Source organism: Delphinapterus leucas, chromosome 13 (genome assembly GCF_059928025.1).
Source record: "Delphinapterus leucas isolate spDelLeu-1000000601 "Yukka" chromosome 13, BTC_Dleu_Yukka2, whole genome shotgun sequence".
Taxonomy (NCBI): domain Eukaryota; kingdom Metazoa; phylum Chordata; class Mammalia; order Artiodactyla; family Monodontidae; genus Delphinapterus; species Delphinapterus leucas.
In genome coordinates, this window is record NC_143141.1 from 63377786 (window position 1) to 63391429 (window position 13644).

General features: G+C 39.8%; 2 protein-coding genes across 4 annotated transcripts in view; one reads left to right on the forward strand and one right to left on the reverse strand.

The window, feature by feature from the left end:
* Positions 1 to 6327: 6327 nt before the first annotated feature.
* MORN2 (MORN repeat containing 2) lies at positions 6328 to 12549 on the reverse strand. The gene is made up of 5 exons (XM_089922495.1): positions 12462 to 12549; positions 9912 to 9995; positions 9379 to 9485; positions 8511 to 8647; positions 6328 to 7117 (listed from the first exon to the last, which is right to left on the reverse strand). Exons 1-5 carry the CDS (start codon positions 12547 to 12549, stop codon positions 7015 to 7017), a joined length of 519 nt encoding a protein of 172 aa, XP_089778621.1. The 3' UTR covers positions 6328 to 7014.
* DHX57 (DExH-box helicase 57) overlaps positions 12144 to 13644 on the forward strand; it is a 56868-nt gene continuing 55367 nt past the window's right edge. The window contains exon 1 of one of the 3 annotated variants that reach the window (XM_022574036.3): positions 12144 to 12307. The gene's annotated coding sequence lies outside the window, so the exon portion shown is untranslated. Of the gene's footprint in view, positions 12308 to 12332; positions 12535 to 13644 lie in introns of those variants that run through there. The other 2 variants (XM_022574033.3, XM_022574034.3) reach the window with 2 other exon arrangements.

A 13644-nucleotide genomic window follows, 5' to 3' on the forward strand; every position in this document is an offset into this window, starting at 1 on the left:
GCTAGACAGGTGGATTAGAGACAGATAAAGGGTGGTGAATATCTTCTTGGGAGCCTGCTCTGAAGTGGAGAGAATAAGGAGTCACTGAAAGATTTTAAGCAAGGGAATAACCAGACCACATGTCTTCAGTCAGAAGATGACTCTTGTGACTGTAGAGGAAAGACCAGCTGCAGAGAGGCTGGGAGTGGGCACCTTTAATAATCCATGTAAAATGTAATGATGGCCTGAATTAGGGAAGCGACCGTTAGAAAGGAAAGGAGGGCACAGATAGAAGCAATATTTCAAAGGTTACTACATGAGCTAAATGTATGCTTTGCCCAGGAAAAAGAGTCAGACTGTAATTCCCTGATCCGGAAGTAGAAAATCTATCCATAAAAGAATTTTTAAAATTACTCTACGGTTACATAAACTGGAAAACTAAAAGGAGGCTGAATATGCTGTAATAATGGATTTATTTGTTCTACAATTTTAGCAGAGCCTTAACATTTATTTTCCCGAGACATCAATTGGGGGTACACTGACTGACTGCTAGGAGATGGGGAAAGAATATTGAAAAGCATCTCAGGAAAGAAAGGCAACCATCACTTCTATCCCATTGTTCATCCTTTGCTCAGGTGTTATGGTAAATAGCAGGTGGCAGGGTATTTCACAAGGTAACGTTCTTTCTCTTCTCCTTAGTTATCCCTTTACCCACCCTTATGCACCATCTCTACTCACCCTTCCCCCTCACACACACTCCATAAGGAATCCAGTGAAAATTTAAGAGAAGGAGGTGGCTTTCTAAAGAGCATAAGAAGTTTCTAATGTTTGCCTCTTCATCGCTCACTAAAACCACGCCAGCATAGCCCCCTGCAAAATGGAAAGGGCTGGCACAGACTCATGTAAGGGCATTGTGTTCTCAAATAGCTTTCAGATAAATAACACCCCCTCCCCCAAATCCCAAACAGCTACTTCCTCATTCTCAGGGGATACATTCTAGAGATTTCCCCCAATGGACAAATTTGAGCATCTAATCAGCTGCCACTGTGTCTTTTCATTTTTCTGATCATCACTGAGGAAGATTTCAGTAGGTGTTAATACCTAATAATCTCTCTTTTCTCAGTAAGGGCAGGAGCTGACAACAAAATAATCATGAACCTACGAATCAGAATAGTGTCCTGTGTAATATTTTGCAAGTTATGGTTTAGTTCATGTTATGTGGGGCGCTGAGAGCAATACATGAAATAAAATAATGAGGATTTTTTTCTTCCGTGATTCCCAAGGTGATTCCTGGCACTCTTGAAAGCAGAAGTGATTAATCAAGTCACTGGAGACAAACAGCAGAAATGTGATTGTCAAAACTATGGATATCGGTTAAACTGTGTTTCACTCATGTAAGTTGCGTGTGTGTGTGTGTGTGTGTGTGTGTGTGTGTGTGTGTGTGTGTGTGTTGGGAGCTGGTCAGTGGGAGAATCAGCATCTTCGACATTGTCTCTGAGAGAAGATTAGCAGGACTTATTAATTTAAAAGAGTTTTACATTTAATAAAAACTCAAAAGCTAAGAAAAATATTGAGCAACTTATACTCCAGTCCTAAAATTCAAAATCAAATTCCTTAACCTGGGGTCCACAGTCAGGCCATCTGTAAATCTCCTGAAATGATATGCAAAATTTGGTGTGATTTTACATTTTTTTGCAGAGAGGGTGGGCTGGTTTCTAAAAATTCTTAGAGTGACCCTTGACCCTCAAAAAGGTGAGCTCCAGTCATTAAAGAAAAGCAGAGGGAGGAAGAGGGAGAGAGAGAAAGAGAGGAAAGAGGGGAATAAAGAGAATCCAGGAGTCTCATCAACTCTGTCGCCAATCAAATCAATCAAATGTATGTGAAATTTGTACAAGGCACTTATCTATTAACCTTTATATTTATATTAAAAATTAACAACAGTATGATCATCTTCCTTTCAAAAGCCTCTGAGGTTTCAAGCTGGTTTAGATTGTATTTCAGAGCCCATGATATTAGCAAAAACATAGATATTAATTAAATTCATGGAAACTAGAAGAAACGTGTGTCAAAAAAGTTATTTCTTTAGTATGAACTTCTGATTGTTTATGCTAAATCCTTCAGAAGTGCCTTTAGTTAAATGGCTATACCATTTGCAACAAATATAATTTTATATTAAAAGGAGCTATAAAAAGGACAAAAGGGTTATACAAAGGCAAATTTCTATATTTTTCAGAATACTATTGTTTCAGCATATAAAATACTAATTATAGTGGATTCCTATTCTCACTTAAGAATAGAAAGCTTTCAAGTGAAACCTAATTCTTCTCATCATGCTCCCAAAACCCCTGCAAAGGACTTAGATTTCTCACTAATGTTCCTATGTAACTAATTAGCACATAGTTTTCTGTACATAGAGGAGTAAACTCTGATAGAATCCTCTATCCCTTTTCTGTGTTACAAAAGTCATAAATTAACCTCCCTCCATTCCTAATCTTTTCCATTCTTTATTCTTAATCCCGAAGAGGCATACACATATTGGGTTTATCTGCCATGTAAAACAAGCATTCAGTCATCCTTTCTTTAAGATTACTCTCAAATTTTAATTCAGATTCAACTAAATATGTAAATAGGCAAAACTCTTCAGTCTAAATGTTTCATTAGTTAACAACATTTAAAGACAGATTATGACATCATACAAAAATTAAGCAAGAAAATGAATGAATATTTTACAAATTGTTTTAACTTTGAATAAAAAGTAATTTCTTTAAATGATTTCCTTAAATAAAAGTTAGCATATTTTGAATCTAAGTTAGTAAGGATTTATGGGATTTCTTCTCTTATGAAAATATTTGCCCTCTCAATGCCTCTCAAAGTACATAAGAGCACATACTTACCCCATGTTGCTTGCTGTGGTTATATCGTCCTCAGATCAAGGCTTATCTGGATTCTGAATTAACTTAAATGTTATAAAAAGAAGCAGTAGAGGTTTGACTTCCCCGGAAACGAGACTGTCATATGCTAACTAGGCTTTTAAATGAGGAAAACTAGTGTCTCTTCTAATTATATAAGCTCCAGGTCAAATTCTAGCATCAACTAATCAAATAACTGAACTGCATTTAGTTTCAAGGAGTAAAAGAAAGAAAACTGTTTAAGAGGAATGACTTTAGTATCTTAGAAAACTGGAGACTTGAGCATTGAAAAGTTACTTATATATCAATAAAAGTTAAATAGTTTAAAAGCAAAGTATATATCTTGCTACCTTAAATAATTTGAAGAAAAATATTGGGGAAAATTTAGTTTTCAGTAAAGCAGATATTTCTATATTTTCCAGAAGTTTTGAATTTGCATTATATGTCCTGGTCTCTGAAAACATCCTCTCACCTTACCTTAACTTGCCCAGTATTTATCTCCTTATAAATTCCAGTACAATAAAAGTATTTAATTCTAAAGCCATACCAGTTAATGCTAAGCAACATATCCAAAATGTCTAATTGTTAAAATGTATCTTTGAACACTTATAAATAGGATCTTTTGAAATTAAATACAAAGTTATTATCATGAGAAGCTATAAAAAATACCATTTTAATTTCAACATTTTAAAAGACATCTCAACCCAAATTTATAGTAGTACAACAAAAAATAAAAAAGGATTTAGCAATGATATATTGAGAAATACAAATTTTCACAAGATTTTGAGGGAAGAAATATTACATAATATGGAAGTTATCTATTACATGCACCATCTTGTGGGGGGTCAGTTTTGGAGAAATAGTTTCAGTAAAAACACTAGGGTCTTTATTGTAATTTTAATATGTAGCTGTCATGTACTGCTTTGGTAATTTCAAAATTATGTTATCTAAAAGGTAAAGAAGCTTTTTAGGCATAGAATATATGAGCACACACTGATCTACTTTTTAAAAATTGAGGTATAACTCACCTATGTCAGAGAGAAATTTTCCTCTACCCTTCTAGATTCTTCTGGCTGGTCTAAGAATTACAATGAATTTGACATGAGACAGATTAACAGGAGAAAGTCAAACAAAAGTTTAATAATGTGGGAGGGAATCAGGAAAACTGAACAGCTCACTAAAATGGCCAAAGCCCTCTCTTAAAAACCGTATCAGCTAAAGACAAAAGAGGATGTTGAGGGTAGTGGTTTGGGACTTCAAAGGAGGGTAGTTCAAGTGGAGATGGAAACGCAAATGCAAACTCTTGGTAATCAACTGTTTGTTGGGCCCTGCAGAGGCAATGCTACAGAGTGGACTCTGATCTCTAGGCCCTGCTCAGCTTCCCCGGCCACACCTAGCCTAAATTGTTTGCAGATACCTCTATTCTGGGAAGAGGTCCTTTATCAAAACTCTTTAGGCAGCTCAGGGCAGAGGTAAAAAGAAAGACTTCAGGAGTCTTCTGTTTCTTAAAAATAATCTCCCTAAATTAATCCTCATGCCAGAGAGACACATTTTGGGGTGGCAAATTTTGCTCCCCTACACATAACATACATAAAATTTGCCCTTTTAATATGAACAGTGCAGTGGTTTTTCATGTTCACAAGTTGTGCAACCACTAATTCTAGAACGTTTGCATCACCCCAAAGAGAAGCCCCATGCCTCTGAACTCCTCCTCCCTGGCAACCACTAATCTACTTCCTGCCTCTATGGATTTGCCTGTTCTGGACATTTCACATAAAAGGCCGTATAATATGTAGCCTTTTGTGACTGGCTCCTTTCACTTAGTACAATGTTTTCAAGGTTGATTTATGTTAGAGCATGTGTCAATACTTCATTCCTTTTTATGGCTGAATAACATTCCATTGTACAGATATATCACATTTTATTTATCCATTCATCAGTCGATGGACATCTGGGTTTTCAGTATTGGGCTGGTATGAATAGTGCTGTTCTAAACATTTGTATACAAGTCAATTTTCTTGGGTGCATACTTAGGAATTGCTGGGACATATGGTAATTATATGTCAATTTTTTTTTCTTTGAAGATTTATTTATTCATTTTATATTTTATTATTGCTGCGTTGGGTCTTTGTTGCTGCACACGGGCTTTCTCTGGTTGCGGTGAGCGGGGGCTACTCTTCGTTGCAGCGTGTGGGCTTCACATCGTGGTGGCTTCTCTTGTTGCAGAGCATGGGCTCTCGGCACGCAGGCTTCAGTAGTTGTGGCACGCAGGCTTCAGTAGTTGTGGCTCACGGGCTCTAGAGCGCAGGCTCAGTAGTTGTGGTGCCCGGGCTTTGTTGCTCCGCGGCATGTGGGATCTTCCCGGACCAGGGCTTGAACCTGTGTCCGCTGCATTGGCAGGCGGATTCTTAACCACTGCGCCACCAGGGAAGTCCTATGTCAACTTTTTGAGAAACTGTTTTCCTCAGCGGCTGTACCATTTTTCATTCCCACCAGAAATATTTGGGGTTTCCAATTTCTCCACATCCTTGCCAATCTCTGTTATTATGTCTTTTTAAATATAGCCATCCTAGAGATTGGGAAGTGGTATTTTTTTTAATATTTATTTATTTGGTTGTGCCAGGTCTTAGTTGTGGCAGGCAGGCTCCTTAGTTGTGGCACATGGGCTCCTTAGTTGTGGTAGGCAGGCTCCTTTGTTGTGCCATGTGAACTCTTAGTTGCAGCATGCACATGGGATCTAGTTCTCTGACCAGGGATCGAACCCAAGCCCCCTGCATTTGGAGCACGGAGTCTTAACCACTACGCCACCAGGGAAGTCCTGGGAAGTGGTATCTTATTGTGGGTTTAATTTGCATTTCCCTAAAGAGTAATAATGTTGAACATCTTTCGTTTGCTTATCAGACATTTGTATATCTTCTCTGAAGAAATGTCTATGCAAATCCTTTGTCCATATTTAAACTAGGTTGTCTTTTTATTTATATATATTTATATATGAGTTCTGTATACTGAAAACTAAACCTTTACCAGATATGATTTGCAAATGTTTTCTCCTATTCTGTGGATTGTTCTTTCATTTTCTTGATAGTTTCCTTTAACACACAGATATACTTTTTTTTTTTTTTTTTTTTCTCGGTACGCAGGCCTCTCACTGTTGTGGCCTCTCCCATTGTGGAGCACAGGCTCCAGATGAGCAGGCTCAGCGGCCGTGGTTCACGGGCCTAGCCGCTCCACGGCATGTGGGATCTTCCTGGACCGGGGCACGAACCTGTGTCCCCTGCATCGGCAGTTGGACTCTCAACCACTGCGCCACCAGGGAAGCTCTACTTTATATATATATATATATATATATATATATATATATATATATACATTTATTTTATTTTTGGCTGCGTTGGGTCTTCATTGCTGCGCGTGGGCTTTCTCTAGTTGAGGGAGCGGGGGTTACTCTTCGTTGCGGTGCACGGGCTTCTCATCGCAGTGGCTTCTCTTGCTGCGGAGCACGGGCTCTAGGCGCGCGGGCTTCAGTAGTTGTGGCTCACGGGCTCTAGAGCACAGGCTCAGTAGTTGGGGTGCACGAGCTTAGCTGCTCCGCGGCATGTGGGATTTTCCCAGACCAGGGCTCAAACCCTTGTTCCTTGCGTTGGCAGGTGGATTCTTAACCACTGCACCACTAGGGAAGCCCAGATACACTTTTTAAAGATGACAAAACTCAGGCACAGGATTGGAAATTGACTTTGTCAAGATCTGCATAGTTTTTCTTAAAATGAGCAAACTCTCTATTGAATCACATTAATTTCTTTTCTTTCTTTTTTTTTCCCCCCCCTTTTTTGGCCACACTGTGTGGCATGCAGGATCTTAGTTCCCGGACCAGGTATTGAACCTGTGCCCCCTGCAGTGGAAGCACGGAGTCTTAACCACTGGACCGCCAGGGCAGTCCCTACATAATTTATTTTAAACTAATTATAAGATGATCAAAAGAAAGTTCAAAAAAGCATAAATGAGTGATGGTTTTATTGGCAAAATTACAATATATAGGTAGTGTATGAAGTTACTGCAGATGACATTTAGTTGTTTTCCTTACAACTAAAAGCTGCAATTACCACATTAAAACTTCAATGCAGAATATCTACATGTGGAGCTTTAGCCTCAGGCCTGGAGCAGCTGTGAAATGAAAGTTACCACACCATTCTAGTCCGTGGATATCAGTATATTGTCCTTCACCTTCCACCCTGTAATAGTAAAAAATAAGTGTGTTCATTAACCAAGACCAAAAATTTACAGTCCAGATATGATTGTCCAGTATATTATATACTATGTCTGAAGAATTATATCTTTCCATTATCAAGTTTTGTTCTAAAACCTGACATCCTGCTTTCACATCCTACAAACAAAAAAAGAAATTACTATTCCAAACAAATATTGTCATTATACAAATTTTGGTGTCTAAGATTTTAGGATTACATATGCTTAGTTTAGACCAAAACAGTCAAAAAAGTGAAAAGGTTATATTGGTTATCTGGCTTAATTAGTTCATTCATTTATTCAACCAATGTTTATTGACCTTCAACTATGTTTGAGGTGCTATGCTCTATGCTGGTGTTTTCTGGACTCTTCAGAGTGGTGAAAATGCACTTCACATAACCAAACAGACCTTTATCCCATGGGTTAGAGTTTTCTCCCTTTATTAACATCAGTGGGAAAAGTTTACATGTTGTCATCACAGACTTGGCATCAGAATAGGTGAACACTTTCTACCCTCCTCAGTATGTATCAACCACTTCATAGCAATTAGGTTGCATTTTCAATTCTGGAAATAATAAAGGGGTAGTTATAAATGAACCATGAACTTCTGGATGACACGGCATGGTATTTGGTGTGAGGATTAAGCTTGGGAAGATACATGGTGGAGGGTAGGGGTAGGGATTTGGAGGAAGGTGGTCAAAAGGTACAAACTTCCAGTTACAAGATAAATAAAGTACTAGGGATGTGATGTACAACATGATAAATATAATTAACACTGCTGTATGTTATATGTAAAAGCTGTTAAGAGGGAAAATCCTTAGTTCTCATCACAAGGAAAAATATTTTTTTCTTTTATTTTGTGTCATTGTGAGATGATGAATGTTCACTAAATTTATTGTGGTAATCACTTCATGATGTATGTAAGTCGAATCATTATGCTGTATACCTTGAATTTATACAGCAGTGTATGCCAATTATATCTCAAACTGGAAGAAAAAATAAAATTTAAAACTAAAAACAAAAGTTTATCAAGATATTTCAAGTGAAAATAATTTTTGGCCTAAATATTCTCAATAATTGCAACAAGCTTTCCATTTCCGACTGCAAAAAGTTCTATAGGAACAGAAGTCAAGAGGAAATAAATGAAAAGTCTAATAGATTATCACCAAGAATGATATTTTCTTTTGGAGGCTCATGATGGCCTTAGCCTCTCTTATAACATTTTTTTCCCCAACATATAACCCAAATTTTCCAAAATATATTATAAATATATTTTAACTAAATACATTACAAAAGAAATTTAGCATTAACTAAGTTTTTAAGCAAATGTGCCTGAAAAGACTCTTTTAGAACTACAATGACATTTTATTTTAAACTTACCTATTTTCATTGAAATTTCCAGTGTACTTTGCCCCAGTTGGGAATGTATAAGTACCCAGTCCATGAAACATATTGTCCTTAAAGTTTCCTTCATATACTGCTCCTGAAAAATGCTCAAGTCTTCCAAAACCATTCATCTGTTTGTAACAAAGGAAATTACCTCAGTAACTAATCTTCAGTTCCCTAGAACATTTCAAAAATGTACACATATGTCTATCATCTACTTTGTTATTATTTAATCTATCATTGTATCATCCTTTATTTTCACAAAAATAAGATAACATTTTATCACAGTCCTTTGTATGTATCTTTCTGTGAAGCTCACCAAGTCAATGTTTCTGATCTGGGGCACTTGAACATCTTGGGGGTCCATGATGATAATAACAGGAGTCCTCAAGATACCTTGACTATATCAAAAAGCTTAAAGGACAATCAGTTTAGTTAGCCCAGAAATGGCACAAAGAAGTTGTTAAGAACAAAAATTTGTATTCAGGCAGACCTGAGAACACATTTTTGTTTCATCACTTACTAGCTGGGCAAGAAATCTGAGCCTGATTTCCCTCAATTGTAAAATAGGAACATTAATGGTATCTGACTCATGAGGCTGCTATGAGGATTCAATGAGAAAACTATGTAATGAGTTCACTTTGCTCAATGAATAGGAAATAAGAAAGATGATAATGATGATAATTAGCTCTCTGCATGAGTTTAATACTATTCTTATGTTCATATATGTTAAATATAATCATTTTTTATTTTTATTGCATGGTCTACTCATATGTGTTTTTTGATTAATGGTGAAATGCCTGGAATCATTTAACCAATAGAGTTACTTAGCCACTGTCAATGCTCAAAACAACAATAATACCTTGTCATCTTTCCAGCTTCCTGTGTAGACAATCCCATTAGGAGTGGTATGAATACCTATGCCATTTCTCTCAAATATTCCAGAAGATGTTCTTGTACAATCCCCATCTAAACAAGAGAGAAATACTGAAGATTATAAAAGGGAACCCTGTTTGACTAAGTAATAAAATATCTATGTTCAGGCTTAATCAGAACTGCATCCCCTATGGGTCTCTTTGGCTTCCTAGCACTGAAACTGATGAGACCAGAGATGAGGAGCTCTGTGGACCAAGGTCTTGTAATCATTGACACTCAAGGGCCCAGAAGATTGACATATGGCTATGGCCCTCCCCATAGCTTTCCAAGGCACACTGTCTATACTTAACATTGGAGTTTAGATTTAAAATCTGTTCCTCCATTAGTATTTCTATGTTATTTTATTTAATGGAGTTAATATCTCAGTAGTAGTTTTATAAAGTGTAACAGTCTCAGTTTTGTACCCTTAATCTACTTAATTTTAGTCTATAGAAAAAAGTAATTGAAATGTATGCTTACCATACTTGTCTCCATTTGGAAATATAAAGTTTATCTTAAATACTTCTGGAGCTGTTTTAAAAGATTTCAGAAAAGTCACATGAGCTTAAATATCTTTACATCATAAGACCTATAACATATTTGCTTTAAGAGCCAACCAAATAGACTCACGTCATATGATCACAAGTATATCATGATTACTTGGCATTTCCATAGTCTAGTGTAGGGTCCTGGGGAAATAAATGATTTTGTCTAGATGATCAGTTTTTACTTGTTTATTATAACAGCTTTATCAATATATAATTCACATACCACCAAAGTTACCCTTTAAAAGTATACAAAATTCATTTTTTAGCATACTCAGAGTTGTGTAACTGTCACCACAATCTAATTTTTCAATATTTTAATCACCCCCCAAAGAAATCCTGTACATATTAGCAGTTACTCTCCATTACCCTAAAACTCACCCAACCCCTGGCAACCACTAATCTACTCTCTGTCTCTAGGTACTGGTGTATTCTAGACAGTTCATAGAAATGGAATCATACAATATGTGGTCCTTTGTGATTAGCTTCTTTTACTTAGCTTCAAGGTTCATCCATGTTGTAGCATGTATCAGTATTTCACCACTTTTCATTGCTGAATAGTCCATGCTACAAAAATAACACATTTTGTTTATCTGTTCATCAGTTGATGGCCAGTTGGGTTGTTTGAGTTTTGGCTGTTATGAATAATGCTATGAACATTCATGTATAATTTTTTGTGTGGACATATATTTTTATTTCTCTTGGGTATATGATCTATTGATTGTCCCACAGAGGTAAGGTAGAGTGAGCAATCTCTGCTTTGGCAGTGGAAGGAAATAGAAAATAAAGAAAGATAGTAAGTGAGAAGGGGTGGGGGAGGGAGTGGGGTCCAAACAGAATGATATTGGAATGGAGACCAGGTGAAAAAGGGACAAAGACAACCGCAGGCCTAGGGGGTGGAGGAGGGGTGGAATCGATGCCTCAGGGCCCTGGGACATTTAGTGGACTAAAACGTTAGAAACTAATTTTTGCCAATACTGAAGAAAACGTATGTGAAGATAAGTAAACTATAACTTCTAGGACAATAGTCTACTAGAATGTTACTCAAAGTGTGGCCATCCATTAGAATCATCTGGGATGCTTTACAAGTTCCTACGCCCTTCCACACTGCTGAATCAGAATCTCTGTGGATGGGACAAGAGAACTGATCTTTTTAATTGAAAAATTAATGAGTGCCAGTTGAGAAAGGCTGGAAGCTCATCCCCTCTGAGGAAACAGAGTTAATAACACAATAGGCAGAAGACTTAAACATCATCAGAGAGAAAGGGAGGGTATAGCAGCCTTGAGACAGGAGCAGATGCTTGTGAAAAAATAATTAGCAATCTAGGAAATGAATAATGTAATTGTTGAAATAAACCTCTTTAGAAGGGCTGAATAGCAGAATGAATACCGTTGAAAAGTAAATTAGTGAACTGGAACACAAGGTTGAAAATTTTTCCCAGAAAGAGGCATAAAGGAAAACAGATATCACCTGACAAGGCCTTTCATATCTCCCCTCACCCCCAGACTCCTCCAGGAGCCCCCAGGAGGTCTATCCCTAATGTAGTACTTAGGGCCCTATTAAAATTACGCTTTTGTGCCAGAATCCCTTCTCACACTCCACTTCTCTGGGTCAGGATCACGGATTAGTTAAATCTCTTTTCCCACCCTAGTGTCCAGCTCAGTGCTTAGTACTTACTGGTAGGAACTGAAAGTTTAGTGAATGAGTGGCACTTGGGAAGCAATCGTTAAAGGCTTACTAAGCAGAGCACTAAACGTGATCATACAAGAAACCGAACTATTTCAATTGCCCTTAAATGGTTCCACATCCGAAACTTTGGACTGTTAGAGCTAGAGGGAGGGAACCTAAGAGATCGAGACTGGCAACAGAGAGGAAACTGAAACCAGAGACGTTGGCACTTCCCTAAGGTGTCACAACAGCGAATCGATGGCCGAATGAGAGCTAGAATCCAGGTCTCCAGATTCCCACAGCACGGGTTCTCCGCGCCCCCATCCCACCACGCTCAGGAAACATGTTACACCTGTACCGGAGTTGCCAGGGGCCGAGCTCCGGCTCAGTGCGAGCTCTACTTAAAGGGGCGTTGGGAGGATGGGACACTCACTTGACACAGGGGTGCTGGAGAGATTTTCTGAACTCTGCGATTCCCCCTGGGCCGCCAGCTCTGTGGCCTGGAGGGAAGGAAACAGTAGCTCAGCGCAGACTGCGACTTGGTTGCTAGGGCGACCAGGCACCTCTCACCCGGAAGCGAATAGGCAAAGGCCCGAGGTTGAGCGAATCAGAAGGCGCCAGGGCTGGGCCGCTGCAGCTGGGCCGCTGCGGAGCTGCTCCAGGTGAGATCCCGGTGGGCGCCGCGTCCTAACAGACGCCACGGGAAGCAGCGCTGCGAGCCCGGGGCGGCCTCCCCTGCCGCGTATGAGGGATGTATTTCCGTGTGCGTGGTCTGCGCGTCGCCCCAGTAGTCAGTGTGCGGACCCTTCTACCAACTCCCTATCCCGGAGTGGTCAGGGTCTGAGGCGCCTCCCGGCCCGGTGGGATACAGCCTGTCTGGCAGGGGCCGGTGAGTCTGGGGCATTAGGATCCCAGGCCCTGAGACCGGGCCTGGCGGGGGTCGGCAGCTGAGGCTGTCCACGCTCAGGCTGGAGGCGGGGGGAGCTGAATTCAGGCTCGGAGCCGGATAAAGGGTGGGATTGGAGGGGCTCAGGTTTCGTTTCCTGTCTCTGTCTCCATCTCCACTGGGTGGCTATTTGGGGAGAGGATTTGCTGCGATGTATGCTGGAAGAAAGGTACCAGGTCTGGGTATCTGCAAGGAGCTGGATATATGGGGTGAGTCAGAGATTTGCCTGGGAGGGGAATGGTTTGTGGTCAGTTTTCAGCGCTCAGCTTGGTGATTCTGTTCCTGGGAGCCAAACTTGGATGTTAAACAAAGGATACTCTTCCAGCCAAACTTAGATTCCTGTGTCCACGGTGAGCAAAGACTGTTGGAATCTTCCCAGATTTTGGCGTCTTGTGGGCCTACCTGGCCGGGAAGAAACTGCCATTCCCAGGGCTAGCTAATTAACAATTAACCTGTGAACGCGCCTTTCATATGCAAAACAACCAGTCCTGCATCCTTACTTCCAACCACCTCCTTTGTCTAACCGCCAAGCTAGTAGTTCCCCTGCCCTAAATCAGTCTGGGGCCAGGTACCCTATGCCTCAGCGTCTGTGGGAATTACTCAAACGAGCCAATCCTAAACTGATTACCCTGCCCTGCCTCGCCTTTCCCGTGGAAAACCCAAGAAAGGCTACAGCCTATGCCTCACTCTTGTTCCTTTCTGCCTGACACTGGTGCTTCCCCCTGTGGCCCACCGTGGCATGGCATGCCTCTCCTTTCTAGGGGAGTTGTAAGTAACAAACTTTTCTTTCAGTGGTATTGATCTCTCTGTGTCAGCACTCAGTCACCTTTACAAATTAAGACCCAGGCATAAATCAAGGGGGGGGGCTGGCTTAACAGTAAGTTTTGTTTTTTTGTTTTGTTTTCTTGTTTTATTTATTTATTTATTTAGCTGCGTCGGGTCTTAGTTGTGGCACGCGGGATATTTCATTGCAGTGCGCGGGGTCAGTAGTTGTGGCACGTGGGCTTAGTTGCCCCGTGGCATGTGGGATCTTAGTTCCCTGATCAGGGATCG

What these genes read in the sequence shown, in the direction of transcription:
- MORN2 (XM_089922495.1), bottom strand. Translation starts at nt 12,549, where the DNA reads ATGCCCCAGACTCACCGGCCCCTGCCAGACAGGCTGTATCCCACCGGG. An exon ending in TGACCACTCCGGGATAGGGA is followed by an intron (nt 9,996 to 12,461) that starts GTTGGTAGAAGG and finishes AAGATATTTAAG; the next exon opens with CTCATGTGACTTTTCTGAAA. An exon ending in GGAAATTTCAATGAAAATAG is followed by an intron (nt 7,118 to 8,510) that starts GTAAGTTTAAAA and finishes TTACTATTACAG; the next exon opens with GGTGGAAGGTGAAGGACAAT.